The sequence below is a fragment of the Perissodus microlepis genome, chromosome 23 (assembly GCF_051167445.1).
Source record: "Perissodus microlepis isolate ML-2025 ecotype Zambia chromosome 23, ASM5116744v1, whole genome shotgun sequence".
In the NCBI taxonomy this organism is placed as follows: Eukaryota; Metazoa; Chordata; class Actinopteri; order Cichliformes; family Cichlidae; genus Perissodus; species Perissodus microlepis.
This window is the reverse complement of record NC_140482.1, coordinates 25,685,017-25,704,790: the sequence shown is the minus strand read 5'-3', so window position 1 is coordinate 25,704,790 and position 19,774 is coordinate 25,685,017. Positions and strand designations below refer to the sequence as shown.

Below are 19,774 nucleotides of genomic sequence, written 5' to 3'. Positions count from 1 at the left end.
TAGCTATTAAAATAACAAAATGCTTACAGTTACAGACTGAGGACAGACTGCCAGATGGTGTCCCAAATAATGGAACAAACTCCCCTGTAAGTCTTTGCTTTGGCTGCTCTTTGTTAAAGAGGCAGGTATTAACAGGAACTTGTGTGACACTGATATAAAGTTCCTATGTAATCCAAAATTATGGCCACTATCTTACTTAAGCAGTTTGAAATTGTACTAATATCTGACCAACTGTTTTTATACATCAAAACTATACTTTCAAAACTAAAATCAGACAGATGCTTAAAGAGCCCATTTAGAGCTGCAGAACAAAAAGAATGTGCTTTCAAAGTGCAGCTTTTACATTTAATAGACTTTGACCCACTTTAAATACACTAGCATTGTGTCTAGTTGATATTAGAGGGATTCGAAACTATATAAGGAGCCATAATGTCTGAGATTCATAGGTAGAAAAACTGGGTTATGCAGAATTAAACAAAACAAAATCACTGATGACTGTGGTTGCAGGTCTGCTTCGTAGACTGTGCAGGATGTGTTCGACTGCATCCTGTCAAAGTTTCCCTGATCACAAGACTGAAGGTTTCAGAAAGCATCGAAGTGTCCCAGTGGTACGACATATGGATGACATACACAATCCAGTACCAGCGTCTTCATGCCGTGCGGTTTCTCTCTGGCTGCCTGTATCCACCGTGACCTCAGTGTGGAAACAACTTCGTCCATTAGGTGTTGTTAATTCTGGCGGCCACAAAGCCAATCTCCACTTTCACTCCTTCAAGTTCTGTTTTTCAGAGCAGGGATCCAAAAATCTGAGGCAGCAGCCAAACCCTCCACAGATGGAGCTGACATTAGGTTTTAATAAGACGCCCAGAGTGGCAGAGGACGCCTAGGTCAGGCTTTCCAATGGCTCCTCCAACTTGTTTGACAGGGAAGGAAAAATATGTATTATTAGAGGCAGCAGAGATCAAGGGGTGATGGAAAAGTGCATTGGTGAGTCTCAGTCGGTGTAATATCACTCAACACACTGGGACAGTTCAAGCTCAACAGCAGTAGAGATTTCAGGGTTGTAATTCATCATCTTGATTGGTTGAAGGTGATTTGTCTCTGAGTAATGTCAAGCTTTGGAAAAGGGCTTTCTGGTTGTCCATAAAACATAAAATACATGAGAGGAGGTAAAAAGCTTTCATGTTCACTAAACCAAAACTGGTTTTATGATGAATCTGTGACATATGTGAAGTTACTCATCATAAAGGTAAACTCCAAAAATTAATTGGCAATATTTTACCAGACTATGAACTGTTCCTTAAAATATCCCTGAAAGCTCAAATCTCTAGAGACAGAGCTCAGTGTACAGCTTAGACAAAACATGGAATCAGCATTGGGACAACAAGTGAAGTTAATCACCCGTCTTCCAGACATTCGTTCATGATGTTCCCTTCATAGGGTGTCTTCAGATAGTTTCCCCAGGACAGTAGCACAGCGGTTGGGCTAATAGAACCAATCACCAGGTGAAGCGGCTTCTCCAGGTTCACTTTACCTATTGGGACAAGTGAGTACAGAGTGAGACTATGTGTTGGCCTGTTTAGTTTGAAGCCCACATGTAGCTGCCAGCATACCTGTGCAGTGTTTCTTCACATCGTTAGCTGGGATTGGTTGGACGGCCACCAGGTACTTTGGTTCTGCATCTGAAAAAAAATGTCAAATGAGGTCAGGCTTTGTGATGTACACCCAACAGAATGATGCAGACAAAGAGGAATAAAAGCCAACAACAACAAAGTTGGATAAAACCACAACACACAGTTGCAGACCGTACCATTTTTTTTTTTTTTCAAATAGTGGTACAGTTACAACCTGTACTGCTGCAACTACCATGGCAAGTATGTTGCAACCTTCCCTACAGAAACATGAACATCTCATGTGGGAGTTCATAGAGGCTGAAACATGTGAGGAATTCTGCACTCTGTTATGGTGATTATGTCATGGCGGGTATTGTTGCCCCCTCCCTCCCCCACCTTCCTCCCACACATGGACAGAAAGTAGACACACAGATGTGAATGATTATAGATAAGGAGAGAGTTTCTTCGCTGAAATACAAGGATGGCAGTTTAAACATCCACATGTGAAAACACTCACATCTTCTTTCATAATAATCTGATTTCCATCCAAGTCAAATGTTTTCTGCTTTTGTTCTTTGCGTCTTTAACTCCAGAGTTCAGCCTCAACTTTTTTGCATTTATCTGTCATTTTTTCTGTTCTCACCCACATGCACGGTTTCCTTTTCCAGCACAAACTCATCTCTTAGTCTGACTTTCTTTAGTCAATTTAACAGTGCAAAGCGTGGCTTACATACAGGAACATTGGCCTAGATCCCCGTAAAAATAGAGAAACTTTTGTAAATGTCTGGGAATCACTGAGAACTCACTGATATTATATTCAGCACACATAACTACGGCACTATATGTATCATAAAACACTACAAAATATAAAATCACAAAAGCTACAAAGAGTTTTAAAGAGGTGTAAAAAAAAAAAAAAGTAAAGTATTACAAAAGTTATGATGTAAAAATAGCTACAAAACTGCAAAACAACTAGGTGAACGCACCAGAAAGTCTTATAAAATAACAACAAAGTTTTGTAAAACAGCTATGAAGTGGTTTTAAAGAATAAAAATTACAGGTCAAAATCATTTGTAAGCCTACACTGAAAATCATTGTTCCTTTCTTAGTGACCTTTGAACTCCTCCTGATGACTGAGCTCTCTGAGTTTCACTCAGTCATCAGTGTGAAAGTAAAGGTTCCACCCTCACTTATTAAACCTCTCTGGAGACCTTTTTAAATGATGAATGACTGTTAAAGCAGCTGCTGTTTCTTCCTGCCTTTAGCCTGGACACCATTCAGCTTTTTTATTTATGACCAGTTATGGGGGAGGAACTCCTCACTGTCAAACTGAACACATTTACTCTGCAAATATCGCCTGATTTTTGTGATCAATAACTCAGCTCCTCATATTTGATTAATATTTCAGCCATCTGTGCGATCAATATGGTAATTTTTTCCTGTATCACGATGTTCTGTAGCATCTAACAAAGCCGCTGTCAGCTGATGAAATGCTTCTTTATCACAATCTCCTCCTACACCAGACTTCATTTAAAATTATAGCGTTTTCTGACAGTTCTCTGGACTGAGTGATGTTTAACTTTCCAGTTAGAAAATGTCCTCAAGCTGATTTTTTTTTCTAAAAACAAACCAGTGTCTTTGTTGGTTTGAGAGGAGACTGTATTCATCTCTACAGGTGTAAACATGTCCCACCCCCCAAATGACCCCATCAATCACATGCCCTAAACAGATTAAGGATTTGTCTGTATTTACCAAACCATCCTCCAAACTTGAGCCAAAATTCAGATGTTTTTAACACCATACAGTGCTACTGTTTCTCCACTCTCATGCAGTAAAGTTTAAATTGAAACAGCAACAGTTTGCCTGCAGAGGAAATGGTGAAGTATCCCTGAGTCGTCATGAAGCCATGTTTGTGTCTCATGTGGCTAAAAAAACCAAAACCCCGAAACCACCGGCAGCGTCGGATTTAAAGAGTCAACATTGCGGTTGCAGTCCTCCTGGAACTGCTGATGGATGATCCTCCATTGAGGGTTTTTAAACAGGAAGGTAAACACCGCAGGAAATGTTTAAGAGCAGTTCTGATACCACAGTCCCGCCCAGATCGTCAAACTGACATGACATGACCTTGAGGCAGAAGTGGCAGTGATGAGAGATGAGTGGTGAAAATGAAGAAGGAGATTAAATTAAAATTCTCCCAGAGGAGCTCCAAGATCCTCCTGTATCTAACTGTTTATATGTGTTTATCATCTGTCTTCTGGATTTAATTTTCCCACAGTGAGGAAAGTAAACATGACATGGAAGAATGGGATACCTGATTTTCCCAGCAGCACATGAACTCAGCATGTTTCATAATGCCAAGAAAGGAAGAAACACTCAGATCTGAATTATTCAAATCAAATAATCTGAAGATGTTTGGATGTGTGGTGAGCTGTCCACCAAACCTCAGCCAGATATTGCACAGTTTGAACAAGGTACAAACCCATATGGAAAAGATATAAATAAATCTTATAAAGTTTGTATCTGTCTTGTGTGAAACTTGTATGAAAAGCATACAAGAGTGAAAACAGATATAAGATCCTTAGAAAAATTATATAAATGAAACTTGTATGTTTTGGATACTTACTAAAATAATATATGACAGTGGCCACTTTCATGAGTAAATCATATAAGCCTTATATGATTCACTATATGAAGTAGGCCACATCTGATGCAAGTCTTTTATAATTTTTTTCTATTTCTTTTCCATATGGGAAGCCACTAAGTAAAGAAATGAAGCTCACAATTGATGAGAAAAGCTTTTCTGTTCACTGAACCTAAGCCAAATTTTAAGTTATATTAATTAATCATCAATGGCAAAATATATTTTATGTCATCAGAAATATACCAAGAAAATCAAAGCTCGACCATGCAAATTCTGGCAATTTTTAATCAGAATCATCAGAATCAGATTAGCTTATTAGTCCCAGAGGAAATGATGTGGTCACAGTTGCTCAAAGAGAGTCAGAAAACATAAAGCATCCAAAAGACTAAAAAAACAGACCCAAACTTAATCAAAAGTTGGAACTTCACTTCCAAATCTGACTTAAGTATCTTTAATGCGATACACAGAGAGACTGGAGTAAAGCTGATGTTTCTCAGCAAACTACTAATGTTGTACCAATTTATAACACGAGCAAAAGTATTATGCCAGAGTTTGGATGTTTTCATCAAAGCCAATCAAGCAGTTGATGAGAAAATTGTCTTTAAAAGTTTGGGCTCTTTTTGTTGAAGTCTCCACCAAAACTGATGCCAACTTTTAAGGAAGTTCCATCAATCATCTGAGGAAAAACTACCACATTTATTTTTACCAGAAATCTATCCAGAAAACCAGTGCCAGACTTCTGGCACAATTTGGCTATTTCTACCATAAGATTTGAAGAAAACAAAAAGACAAAAATTTATCATCACACGAGTAAATGAGGGCCTGTCTACCAACCTTCAGCCGCCTCTTCATCATTGAATTAGTATCTTAGTGACCCACACAGAGAGACTGGAGCAAAGTCACTATTACTGTACATGAATCAGAAAAGTAGGGACGCAGTGAATAAAGTATTTAAAATAGCACCACTAAACTTCAGCCAAAGTCTGTGTAATTTTAAACATAGTACGAAACTACTTCCAGCAGGATGAAAAGAAGCTCAAAGCTGATAAGAACTGCAACTGCATCCAAAATCAGTAATGTCATTCATGAACAGCCCAATTTAGTTGATTTCAAAGAAAGTACAAAGCTAAATTTGCTACACTCTCATCACCAAGAAATTAAGCTCTCAAGGCTAAGAGAAACTGGATAAAAACATCCAAAAGGCAAGAAAAGTTGAGCGTTTTGGCACCTGTCCATCAACCGAAATGTTGTAGCCTCTTGACTTCTAATTCTGCCAACATACACGGCAATACTGAGCAAATTTTGGGTTTTCACACAAAGGATCACCACAAAACCTCAGCCAAATTTAGTCATATGTTTCATAATGCCAACATGATAAGCAGTTTTGACCCAGGATTTATGTTTTTTTTCACTTCCACATCTCTCACTAAAGCAAATGTATCCAAGACCATAAAAAACTTCAGCCAAATCTGGTGCACTTTTGTGAGCATAATGCAGAGCCAATATTTGTCATTAGATGATAAATGGGCTTTCCTGCTTGAGGGGAAAAGTCCTCATAATTCTGGTCTAAATTCCAAACGCTGCTGCAGTCATTTAGTCCCAAGTCTGCAGGAGTGCAAACAAACTCATCCTGCATGAAAACTGGTGTTGAAGGATGACTTTCAGCCGGTTTTCTGTTAACCCTCTCACTGTGGCCGATTATATGCATCATACCATCGCAACTTTTAGAGCTTTCTTGGTGTGATGGGATAAAAATTCTTGGCTGCGCTTCAGAAAACGGATCAGAGCCACCTGCTTGTGTCACTGTGAGACTCTGCTGCTTCTCAAAGCTTGTTACATTCTTCTTTTCCCGAAAGTATTCCTACAGAAACTCTCACTTTCCCACGAGTGTAAAGCTTTAGACATGGAGGTTTGGCGGTCACGCCGATGCAGAAACAAAAGTTCCAGAATCAAAACAACACAAAGTCGTGGTTTGGCACAGATTTAATCAGCTCCTCATGAACCTGTTTAATGTTTTAAAGACAGACACTAATACGGTCAGCTTCTGAGAATTGTATAAAGGGAAAATATTCAGAAAAGGGAGTGGAAGGTTTAATTTTGCCCAAGTGTACTATTTTTTTCTAATAAACTTTTAAGGAAATTCGTAAAGATCTGCTGCCTTTTATCTGCAAAGATCATCTCCATCAACAACTTGATACTGATTAAAACAAATGGAAAAGTAAATTGGAAAAGAAAAACATTATAAATATACACATACTGTAGATGAAGAAATATTTGTGGGTCTTACCCATCTCAGTCTCGTAGGGCTGTCCGTTTTCAGGCAGCTGGATGAACTGTTTGGAGAACATGCTGCTGCCGTAACCCAGAATATAACCCTCTAACTTCACATCTGGACTTGGACGCACAAACTTCATCACAATGGTGTCACCAGTGGCGTTGATTCGAACCTTCATGTTCTGTCGACGCACTAAGGAAGAGAAGAAGCAAGACTATTAGGGAATATCAGGAATTCAACAACAAATACTCAAGGTGAGAAAAAATCATAACATAATCAAAGTTCATGTAATAAAAATTTACAAAGTCAGAACTGTGTGATACATTTCAAAGACATTTTGGTTTTTGACTCAAAAAATTGGTACCAAGACCAGATTTAAATGTTTCAAGACCAAGCTCTGATTTACTAAGGCATAAATATGGGTTGAAGACCCACTGGCAACATCTGGTTGATAGGTAAAAACGACAGATAATGAGTGGTTGCTGGCTGTATCAAGTTGAAATCAGTCATAAAAAGGGTGGCTGTAGCTCAGGTGGCAGAGCAGGTCAACCACTAATCAGAAGGTTGGTGGTTCAATCCCAGGCTACCTCCTAGCTGCGTGCCAAATATCCTTGGGCAAGATACTAACCCCATGTTTGCCTACTGGTGGTGGTCAGAGGGCCCGGTGGCGCCAGTGTCCGGCAGCCTCGCCTCTGTCAGTGCGCCCCAGGGTGGCTGTGGCTACAATGTAGCTTCCCATCACCAGTGTGTGAATATGGGTGAATGACTGAATGTAGTGTAAAGCGCTTTGGGGTCCTTAGAGACTAAGTAAAGTGCTATACAAATGCAGGCCATTTACCATTTTGCTCCACCAAAAATCTCTTTTCAATTGCTTTGGTCACTAACAGGTTGCTGCAGTCACCCATAATTTGCATCTAAAAAATGCACTATAAATTAAGTTTCAAGAAATTGAAATGTATAAAAAACATTTTATATACATAATAAAAAACACAACTATGTTAACTGGAATAACATTTCATTTTCCAATAGTCATGTTGCCATTTCAGTTTTTCTTTTTTTTTTCTTTCTCCTGCCAGTGTGCCACTGAGCTCTGTCAAACCCAAACAGGTAGTATCAGATCAATCTGATGATAATTGCAGTTGAACACTTTGTGAAATTAGCACAAACAGTTAGAGGGGAACCATTTGTTTTAGCTTTACAGAAAAATCAAAGACCAAAGTGAGGACAGACAGGGACTCAAACTCTACACCAGCTCCAGTGTCGCTCTGAGCTTTTACAGTCAATCATTTTGGATATCAAGTAAGAATTCAGAGTTCAACCACATTTCACTGTAAGCACAAATTAATTAAATAGTCTTTATGAACACAAAGACAAGATACTTACATTTTTAATTCAAAAAGTGATTGAAACATGGCATGTTATCGAATCTTCAAGTCAGTCAAATAAGGATTTTCTAATAAGATGCCCAAAACTCTAAAACTGGTCTGGAGAGAACATTTCTACACGGGCCTATAAGACTTTACTTTTATAGAAATTAGCTTAGAAAGAAATGGGGAAAAATCAACAGAGTTAAAAGTGTGGCCTATTACTTACTGCAGGAGTTATTAAAAGTTATTGTAACATGATTAAAGAGGGTATTTGCACTCGAAGCTAATCACTGAAGCTTAGTCTAGCCCACTCAGTGTCACACTGTGATCCAGCGGGTACCCCTTTAGCGTCTTTTTCCATGGTGTCTGAAATAGAAACCATGAGACTGTGGCCACATGTTCTTTGCTGGTGTAGCCACTGTCACAGGATGAAAACAAAGGGGAAACTTGTTGCAGATGACAAAAGTTTTTTTCCTAACATGTGGTTTTACATTCTCAAGGGACTTATTTTAACACAAAGCAGGACCTTTTCCTAAAACAAACCAAGATAATCTCACTGCAACTGGAAAAAAAGGAGTAAAGGTTGTGTTTTTAGAAATCAAAGGCAGTAAAAACAAACCATGGTGAAAGTTTTATTGATATATAGCTCCATCAAACAAAAACCCAAACCACGTAGTTGTTAGTGCCTGGACCTAAGCAAGAATCTAGACCAAGTTCATAAAACGTCCATAAAGGACACAAACCAGTTCTCAGAATTAACATGTCAATTACATGAACAGCACAATAATCAATCAGCACAGTGTGGATTTTTTAGGTCTCTAAAATAATGCTATTTTCTCTTGGAGGACCAATGACAAAGGAGATCCTATATAGAATCCTGCAACACAGACGGCCAGTGTTGCACGATGTCTTCAAACGAGACAATGTTTGTTCATCAATTTTAAAATGTTTCTTGTTTTTGTTTGCTTTGTTTGCTGTTTGTTGGAGATAAACCACATTTCCCTTGACAGGTTATTGAGATTCTGTTTTATATGTTTGGGGACGTCATTTTTGGAATAAATGCTATATTAAATTCCTGATGATGGAAAGAGTTTTTAGAGTTTTCCAACACTTTTATTCCAAAATGAAGCTGCCAGAAATTTATTTCAAAGAGACAAGAATTATGTCTGTCAATTTTCTTCTTCTTACCCAAAGTTATATTCAAGACAATCCTTTCCTCAGGTTTTCCAATTCCTCCTGTGGGATCCTGAGAGAGATCCATGGGATATACAACTGATTTCATGATATTGGTGTACGTTATGGTCTCCTCAGAGCTTGGCATTCCATGCCCAGAAAACCTGGGCTGGTGTCCAGAAGGCATTTGGATTAGATGGCCGAACCACCTCAACTGGATGAGTACTGGCTCTATTCTAAGCTCTGTCCAGTTTATAGTCCAGTAACATGGAAGTTTCTGACTGGACTGAACATTCCAGTCTGAAGGTACAGTCTGTTCTGTAGGGGAAGTCATGCTTTGATTACATTTCACGGTGAGATGGATATCTCATCTAGAATCCACATTCTGTATATCTCTGTTTTTCATGGGCTTTTACGATTTCCCTCAGAGCCTCTGCTCAAGCAGTTAATGAGCATGTTTGGTGTCCAGTGGCAGATCCTCCTGACCTCTGTCTGCAGGGTTCAAGTGCATCATCATGGTCCACACTTAAAATTTTAACAAGGACAAAATGTTTCAGTCCTGCAGGGTTTTCTCTATAAACTTTTTATTTTCCAGGCCCCAGAGCTCTGACAGTGTACAAACACAGGAAAGCACGAGGAGGTCCAAATTACTCTATGAATAAGCTGCTTTAAACCAAGCCAGCATCAAACTTAGCCTCCTCAGAGTCAGAACTCGCAGACATGAAACGGATTTGACTTCCATTTCCTGTGCATCATTATCTCTGATAATCCACTCAGAAACTGGAGAAAAGACGTTCAGAAGCTGCCTGGGAATCAGTCTGTTTTCAGTTTTCCTTTAGCGTCACAGTAACAGTACATCAATGAAACACTGTAAACTGAGAGTTCAGCAGACACTTCAACTACCTGTGAAGTGATACAGGCTGAAAATGTCCAACTGTACCCAAATCAAGGTTACTTCATGTGAATACACCAGAAGAACTCAAACTTTGACCTTGAAAGTCCTAAACCTAAAATGGCTGAATCAGCAGGACTTGCAGCCTCTTTAAGTTTTCCACATCAGCCAGGGTTGCTTGTTTTTCCAACACTTTCCCACCATTTAAAGAGGACCGACTTGCTTGAACATGATGAAGCTTTTAAGAGTTCATCTGCATTTGGTTTTCTCTTGAATCCACACCATGAAAACTCAATGACGAGGCAATCACACATGTGATGCTTCATGTTCCTCTCCGTGCCTTCATGTGGCTTTCCGAGCTATGGTAACATTCAGACTGGCTTCTGACGAACTGCAAACCAGTCCCAGCATAACGAACCTGTTAGCTGGATTTTTGTAAGGTTTCCCACATGTAATCCCAAAAATTCCTCTGTCTTTAAAATGTTTCTACTCTGAACACAGAAATTCACTACACAGTTGTTATTATTCTCTAGCTTCTGATGATCTACCTTATCAGGTAGATCTTGTCTAGCTGTCACCACAATGCAGTATCTCAGAAAATTTTAAGGTTTTTTTATATACATTTATGATCCAAATACAATGCTCATGTAACGCTGCAAATCTGTAATATTTCACCACACTGTATTTAAATATGTCCAGTTTTTTTTTAAGATTGCTGCAGCAACTTAATGTGCACCAATTTAGGTGCTGCCCCTTGCTTTGTGTGGTTCTGCTGCAGGTTTATTTCTGTTAAAAGGGAGTTTTTCCTTCCCACTGTGGCCAAAGCACTTTCCCATAGGCAGGTGATCTGATTGTTGGAGTTTCAGTCTTTTCTTTGTGTTATGTACAGTCTTCACCTTACCTTCTTGATATAAAGCACCCTGCGACAACTGTTGTTTGGTGCCATATAGATAAAACTGAACTGAAACTGAATTGTAATGGTGTTGCAAAGCCCATGTAGATGATATTGAATGCTGGAATGTTGACAATTTTTGACTTTGTAGGTCTTTAACGAAGATTTATTGCCTCAAACCTTTCATAAAAAACACTGTGATCTGTAAATTGTGCTCCTAACTTTTATGATCCAAGTATCTCTATCAGCTGAAGCCATCAACTGAGGCTCTGTGATGTTTATGTGAGAGGTTATTCAGCCTTAAATAGAGGAAGGTTAAATCAGCTGCTGCTGGAAGACACATCCTTTCATAGAAGTGACTACAGGTTAATGTGGAGCCAAATTGAGCAGTTTGAAGTGATAAATTCCAGCAGAGGAGCATTTTTCTGCTTCTGAACTGTTGTTTTAGCTGATTAACTCTCTGTGCAGAAGCTCAGTGGAACAATCAGGTCTAATTAGGCATTAAAGCCTCCTGCGAGGAACGGCATGTGCCCAATCACTAGACAAATGTTTTCTTTTTTCTTTTTCTTTTTTTTTGTAAGGTTTGGATTTTTCCAAGCATGTCATTGTGTTCAAGTACATCCAGTCCATCATCTTGTCGAGGTTTTCTTTGGGCTGTTTGTTCATGCAGATCAGTATGGGAAAAGCCTGCAGAGAGGCCAACATGCTGGACGTGTGGAATCATGTAGCTCATTCTTGGCAGCGCTGTTTGGCCTGTTGAAGGCGGAGGGATAAACCTCAACATCATGACAGACATCAGCCCCACACCCCCACGGAAAAAAACAAACAAAAAACAGTGCTTAATATAGACGAGGGTCCCCCCTCCCAAAAGCATGGACAACATATCCCAGCTGCAGCAGTTTTCTTGGTGTGTCAAACTCTTATATCTCTGTAATGACTCTCATTTTTCCTTAGGAACAAATGGACTCTAATGAAGAGACATTAAGTACAACAAAATACCACAAGTACCCACGAAACCAGCGTCAAATGGAAGAAAAAGTACTCCAGCAAGTAACCAAAAGTACTATAAAAAACCTCAAAATAAACCCACAAACAGTAATAGCTCAAAAAGCTATCAGTGTTCTCATCAACTAACATCATCAAATGTGCTACATTCAATACCTGCAACAGTACAAAAGAAAGTCAAAAAACCATAACATTTTCTATAAATTCTTGCAGCACAGAGCCAAATGCCCAGAAGCACAAAAAACAACCATAAGAACTCAACAATTACCAACAAGAGTACTAAAACAGGTCTTTTACTTCATCTTACTACAAGAAAAGGGTATCACAAGGAGGTAAAAGTACAGAAAAATCACCCAAGTGTGCAAAATATGAAAACCACAGAACAAGTACTGCCATGTAGTATAAAGAACTATACATTAACTATGTCATCACCAGGTAGCACAAACAAACAGTAATGAACCAAGTGCATCAAAGTAAATATAAAGCTACTCTAAACTTACACTGCTATGAATCGGAAAGTACCACAAAACTGCTCAAAATAAAGTACCAAAAAGGAGCATAAAGTCCTAACAAAGGCTAACATACTACAAAAAACCAAACTGTTACATCAAAGTACTGTGGGAAAAAACAATCCAAAGTACTATAAAACGGCATCTGATCCACAAAGAACACATAAAGTACTACTATGCACACAGAGCAGCTATAAACTGCTCATAACCCAGAAAGGTTCCAAAATAACTACCACTAAGAATTACATTAGAAGTACAGCCAAACATCAAAATGAACTGAAAGATAATGTTGTACCAAAAAGTGATACATGAGTCACTGAGTACTGCAAAAAAACATGAACAATAAACCACCACACAAGATGCAGTATTAGAAGGTACTGGTCGTAGTCGGACAACCAGAGAGACACACATAACATTTTCCAGTTAGCAAAAGAAATCACCTGCATGCAGTCTGGAGTCTGTTTCTGCACACACTCAGTGTGCAGCAGCTCCTTTTAAGGGAAGAAATGCCACCAGACAACAGAGCGAGCCAGCTCATTAGCAGCAACGGTAAAACAGTGTGGTGGAACTCAAACAGTTGTCTGTGATACAGCACAGGCCCCGCTATCTCTAGACCTCCAAGCTTCTGCTCCTGCTGCTGGCTTCAGTGAGGGTTGTTATCATCTTTCAGGTGGGAAATCCCCCCGAAAGAAAATACACAAAGAACTAAAACATGCTGAAACTCAACTTTAAGCCTGAAACTGATCCTGAAATAATCTTCAAAGTTATTTATTTGACAAACTCCATGAGAAAAAGACTGCACGTTGATCCTGCACCCCCTTTTGGCCACACCTCCAGATGGTTTTTGTGTAACTGGATTTAATTTACTGAACATAAAATGCTAATTATCATGAGATGTGTCACGGCACCCTAAAGGTAAGCTACAAAACAGCATCAAAAACCCACCCACTCATACAATTAAAATTCATCAACTAATCAATGAAAGTACAAAAATGTTACTTAGTGCCCCCTGCAGGTCACCTGCAACTGAAGTTACATTTGTAATAATTAAATCTGTTTGTGTATCCGACTCTAAACATGTTGGCTTCTCGAGTAAAGCTGGACATTTTAATGGGGAGTCTATGGGGACTGACTAACTGCTGGTGCCTCAATAGATATTGCATGTTTTAGCATTTAAGTGGGGACTAACCTTGGGTTTTTTATTTTTTTATAAATGACCCACTTAATTTAAAAAAAAAAAGAAAGGGCGAAAAGGGGGGCCCCTTCAGGTCAACTGCAACATTATGTTAAAAAAAAAAAACTCAGTTTGGCTGCTTTTAAGGGGAGAAACAGTTCAAAGAGAAACCAAACAAATTAGAGAGGTATTTAATAAAAATGAAGAACAGAGAAAAAAATTAGTGTTAGTGACACCTTATCGTTTTACACAATAAGTCAAAAGAGAAATCTTTTTGCAATATTACATGGCATTTCTTTGATAGGACAAGCTTTACATCCACTCTGAGTTTGCACAGGGAAAAATGTGAAGAAACAGTTACACGTGCAAAATTATAACCCTCGAAGTCTATTTGTACCTAGATGTATTCAACGAAAATAACGGAAAACAGCTGTTTTTTGAAGCAGCTGCCCAGAAAACTAAAACAGGACTTGTATGGAAGTTTAACAATGACAAAACCCCTGCAACTGGTCTTTGTTTTACAAACTCTGAGAGGCCCGTAATCCCCTGTTTGGCTAGTTAACTTTTCCCTTTAAGAGCTTCGGTATAAAAAATTAATCTAACAGCTGTATGTGGGCGTGGCCTGATGAAACTGTTGTCAAGGATCCCCCGAATCTGAAACAAAACCAGCTGAAACAAACAAAATCAAAGCAGGACTTAGCACGAAACTTGTTCCACATTTACACACGTGTCCCTGTGTGCTTCTTATTCTTCACCACATTAATTACATTTTTGCTCACTCTGTACTTTTGCCACCAATAAACTTCCCTATAAAGGAAGAACTGCGGAAAATATATGCCAAAAAAAAGAAAACAAACTGAAAAAAAAAAACACGGAGCTCCTCCAAACACATCACTCACTCTCTCTGTCCCTCTATGTTGCTCTTGGCTGTCTCTCACCCGGTGAGGTAATCTTCTCTGAGCCGTCACGTCAGACCACCGTGTCTCTCTGAATGAGGGGGATTTTATCATCTTACATAACATAAAAAGCTCACTGAGGCAGAAAAAAATGACAGGTTATTTCATGAATTAGCCCCTCCTCCCATCGGGCCGGGGCAGGCACAACCTGCAGCAAAGCCTGGCTGCAGGAGCTGACAAAGACACCGAACCAAAATCCACCTCAACACTCAGCCAAAAGGCAATCAGGAAAAGGCCAATACAAATGCATGTATTATAAAGTGTTCTGAAAGAGTATTCTGTCAGTTCTCCGCAGCTGCAGACCATTATTGCAGCCAAAGAAGCCGAGTCAGCAGAAAGGAGAGAACGCACTGATGACAGAATCAGGCAAGCACCTGCAGGCGAAGAGCTGCACAGGTCATTAATGGCACACATGGCAGATTAAGCAAGACAAAAACTCAAATCTATTCACAAATGAGTCTTTTTTTTATGTGCAGAAACACTGAAGGATAAGCAGGCGCTCCAACCAGGGAAATCTGCTAATTCTGCTAAAACTTGGGACAAGTAGCAGCATGAAAATGCTGTTCAGCTTTTAAACATTCAGTTTCCTCAGGGTTTCCTCATGTGTCAAAAGATTCAATAAACTCATCACACTGAACTAATTTGGACACGTTTGAGATATTTGACTGCCTTTTGCAGCCTGTTAACTTTATAATTAACTTCAAGGTAGTTGTACCCAATCATCATGCTGACTTTAGCACTTCTAGCGTTGTCCTCATAACTTTAATGTTTTCTCTTTTTCTCTTATGTTTATCCGTCTTCTGTGGACAGATTTTTCCTCCCTACTCCTACTTTATAATTTAACCATTTATTTTCACTCTTGTGTACCTGCATTGCTTCCTGCCTAAATCTCCTACATCCATTTACTTTCATCTTTGCACTTTTCCACATTTTCGTGACTTAAACCTGACTTTTTGTCTTCTCACACCTCACGACTTTGCCATCCTATGCACACGTGTTCACATATTAATTATTACATCCATCCTGTTTGACAGACCCACAGACACATTTTTGTTGCTGCAAACATTATTCTACATTACATTGTTATCAAGTTCATGCCACTTTGTTTCACAACTATTTGTTTCTTTTCTGTAGACATTTCACCCACTTACTTCCATTCTTTTAGCATTTATTTCTGTACATTTTCCTCATTTATTTCAAACCTCCTACTGCTTAGTACTACTTGTAAGCATGTCACAATCTTTTGTTTCACAACTTTATGCCAATCTGTTTCATTCATGCATAAAATGAGCCATTTACTCTTTTAGTTTTTGCATTTTTATTATTACAGCTCTGTTACTTTACTTATTTCTGCTTTCTTTCATGCCCGTGCTACCCCGTTGACTTCACATTACGCTATGCAACTTGGGTTTTTTGCGTGCCGTTTTGTGCACTTGCCTCTGATCCTCTGTGCAGGGATGCCGCTGAGGAGAGTCGTGCCCTCGAGCAGCAGCAGGAGGACTCGGAGGAGGGGAGTGATGCCCGGCATGACCTCTCAAAGCTTCAGCTTGCAGGAGACGAGGATGAAGGCGAGGATGGAGCCTCTGGGATTAGCCTGGAGATGAAGATGGGGCGCAAATTTAAAGGATGAGGAGCGACCAGGTGCTGGACAACTTCACTAAGTGCCTCTCCCTGCAGTTGGTCAGTCGGACTTAGGACTTGTTCAGCTGTCGGACGTCCTCGCTGTGAAGAGGGGGACCACTGAAACAGCAACATCTATAGCTTCTGCAGGTGGGCGTGGCCTGGAAGGCATCTCCAAGCCCCACATACGGCCCTCTGTTACTGTACATGCCCTCCTCTCTCGGCAGCCTGCACCCCTCCCTTTTCTCTCTGGACCTCAAACATGATTTTTTTTTCTCTCTCTCTCTCTTTTACCCCCTCTCTGCTTTTTTCATCATGCACACCTCCTCCTCCTTCCTCACCCCTCCCTTTCCTCATTTTGTTGTTTTCCAGGGTTTGGCTGTTGGACACTTCAGAGCAGGAGGTTAGCAGCAGGCTGTGATCACAAAGAACCACAAGCACGTCAGAAACTGTGTCAACAGTGAAATCATCCATTTAGTGTCTGTTCTTTGTTTGTAACACCCGTGTTCATCTGTGCCAAGACTTTTTTTTAATGTAAAAGTGAGAAAATCATATTAGTGTAAGAGACATTTCTCTGGTTGTGCACAATTTGTTTTTTCATGTTGTTTCTTTCATCAGTTCTTTTGTGTCTTTTTGTTGTTTTCTTGTTTCAGTTTTTAGCAGTTTTATCTCTTTTGGTTATTTTTTGACTTTTTTTGTTAGTGTTGATTTGTGGCTCTGTGGTTACTTTGTTGTATCATTTTGCATTTTTGTTACATCGTATCCTTTTGTTTTCTCCGCTTTGTGGTCTTTTAGACTCTTTTTGATCATTTTTAATCTCTGTTTTGTGGCTGTTGGTGGTTGTTTTGACTTTTTTGGATTTTTTTCAGTTCTCTTTGTTGTTTTTTGTCTTTCTTGTTGTTTTGTTTCTCCTTGTGGCTTTTTAATTGTGTAGATGTTGTTACACTTTGTTGTTATTTTGTGTCCTTTAGTTGTGGTTTTGAGTATGATAAGGCCCAGGGGCCCTTGACCTTGAAGCCCCTTCCAGTTCATTGAGTAATTTAATCATATATGTAAGGGCTGCACATGTTGACAGCTTGTTGAGAAGAGTTACCTCTTGTGGTGTAAGGAGTGTTTATTGTAGTTAATTTCTGTATAATTGTAGCCTCATGTTTCACCATCATCACCTAAATGATGTTGATAGCAGACGTTTTGTTGTTTGGCTCACAGAGTAGCATCTGGATGTGGAACCTGTGTGGGAGGAGCTCTGAGGGTTGTACTGACAGGAACGACAGGAATGTATATCAGCCGGGGATGTTTCACAAACACAGAACTGGACAAACTACTGTGACGAGCGTCTGTCAGTGGGACATCTATTAATGCACACACTGATCACAGCAGCAGTGTGTTTGGGTCACTGAGGTTTGTTGCACGTGCTCGCAGTAAAACTCGTGAAATCAGAGCGTCCTCGGTGGCCTCGCTGCTCCTGGACCTGAGCACGATGGGAACACACACACACACACACACACAAAAACACACACACAAGCTCCGCCCACATCACAACACATCCGCTCTCTTCACACGTGCATGCTGAGAACAGCCACAGAGCCAAAAACTGACATGTTTTCTCCAAGTTGGAGCCTGAATGGAGGGAGGATGAAGAGGAGGAGGAGGAGCAGCAGTGATGACTGAAAGGAAAACCCAAAACCTGGCCCTGGACTCTGGGTTTATGTATCCAACACGTGCCGTCACATGCGACAGGATGAAGGAGAAAGGGAAAACTGCCAAACAGCAGCTGATGCAGAAGAGGAATGAAGTATCCGAGATTTGTGTTGCACAACAGCAGCAGAGAGCGAAGAAAAAAAATGAAAAAAAATCTGAAAAAGGAAATGATGACAGGTGCATATCAAGTGTCAATACTGTTGTAACTAGTGTTAAAGTAAAGTGTAACACTAGCAGAGGAGTGCCGCAGTGGGTCAAAATCCAGAGGCTGCCTCATCGTTTACTATTAGAAACTGTGTTAGAGCTGATGCTGTGGATGGAATATTTGCCCCAATGGCCAAATGCAGAACTACAACTGAAAGAAATCCTTTCATTTCCCAGATTTTTCAGTAACAGTAACAGACTAAACTTTTTAAATAACACAATATGGTACAAAGTTTACAAATGTAATACATAATAATATACACAAATCAATTATAAATATAAAAAAATATTCGCAAGAATATTACAGAGGTGGAATATATATATATATATATATATATATATATATATATATATATATATATATATATATATATGTATATATGTGTGTGTGTGTGTGTGTATATATGTATATATATGTATATATATATATATATATATATATATATATATATATGTGTATATATATATATTGACTAACCTGTGAACTGTGTCATTTGCTATTTCACTGTAGTGCGTGTGCAAAAAGGGTGTAACTATTGCAGTGTTTACAGTGTATTAGATGGAGGAGTTGTACAGGGAGTCACAGGCAGGAATTATTTCCTGTGTCGTTCAGTGGTGCTTTTTAGTAATCTTTTGCATAGTTTTCCCCTTCCTCAATCTAATAGCTTATAGGATTCCTAAATACTTAAGTTTGAGAAAGTCACAAAATTTCTTTCCATAGTTTTCCTAAATAAAATTTAACAAAACTGAATTTACTTAAAAATATTTGCTTCAACCATAAAGTTCTGCTTATTTGGGGGTTGTTATCCGCTTTTTTAACTGTTAAACCAGTTTATTTTACACTCCTTATTCATTTCATTCTCACCATTCCAGTTAACCCATTGACTTCTACTGTAAAACTCTTTATGGCTTGTTAATCTTATTCTTTACGTATGGATTTCCACTTTAGCTCATATCGTACCTGAGAGTTTACCCATTTACTTCCACAGATCCAGTGCTTACCTCTGACCTTTGTCTGACCTTCTTGTGTTCCTAAATTTCCTGTTCACTTGACTGTGTTACTTCCATGCAAGTATGTCAGTCATTTTCCATACAGTTAAAACTCTCAAGTAATTCATTGCTAGTGGAAGAGTTAAAGGACACAGCTCAGGAAATCTCTGAAACCTGAGGAGAAAAGTGTCCCTGATAAACCAGTTTGGCTACAGTGAAGAAGTAGAGTGGATCCGCTTTTCATTCTGCTCCTTCTGAAGTGTGAACGTTGCAGGTTTAAACGGGCAGTAAAGAGTCTGACAGCTGTGAACAACAAGCTTGAACAAGCTGCAGCCAAAGTTGACACTTCAGGTTGTGAAAGCTCGCTCCTCTCGTCCTGTCTGCCTTCATAAAGCTTGTTTTTCTCTGCAAGCAGTAGAGAGGCTCCACGCTTCATCTTGTAAAACTTAAACGCTCCCACATCAAACGGCAGCCCAACTCGACGGACTCAGACTAATTAAGGATGCTGTTATTAGAAACATACTCACAGCCCCAGGGCACTACGCTCCCACTGCACTGCTAATTGGGCTAATGACGCTAACGCAGCCAATTAGGTCAATGAGCCGCTGTTATTCTACGGCCAATTTAGTCAAGTCCAACGCCAAACGAGTCGATTTAACAATTACGACTGAACTCTAATAGCAGATAAAAACATTTTGCACACTGATTCATTAACACTGTTAATACAACCGCTATTACTACTACTAATTATAATAATAAAAC

General features: G+C 39.3%; 1 protein-coding gene across 11 annotated transcripts in view; it reads right to left on the bottom strand.

The window, feature by feature from the left end:
* Nucleotides 1–16,309, bottom strand: part of LOC146361607 (target of Nesh-SH3-like) — a 36,321-nt gene extending 20,012 nt beyond the window's left edge. For 2 of the 11 annotated variants that reach the window (XM_084921319.1, XM_084921320.1), the window contains exons 1-4: nucleotides 15,935–16,300; nucleotides 6,542–6,721; nucleotides 1,614–1,682; nucleotides 1,402–1,534 (exon numbers count right to left, since the gene is read on the bottom strand). In XM_084921319.1, coding sequence (XP_084777445.1) covers nucleotides 1,402–1,534; nucleotides 1,614–1,682; nucleotides 6,542–6,721; nucleotides 15,935–16,025 — 473 coding nt within the window. In that variant the 5' untranslated portion in view covers nucleotides 16,026–16,300. Of the gene's footprint in view, nucleotides 1–1,401; nucleotides 1,535–1,613; nucleotides 1,683–6,541; nucleotides 6,722–14,440; nucleotides 15,914–15,934 lie in introns of those variants that run through there. The other 9 variants (XM_084921310.1, XM_084921311.1, XM_084921312.1 and 6 more) reach the window with 9 other exon arrangements.
* Between the last annotated feature and the right edge of the window lie 3,465 nt (nucleotides 16,310–19,774).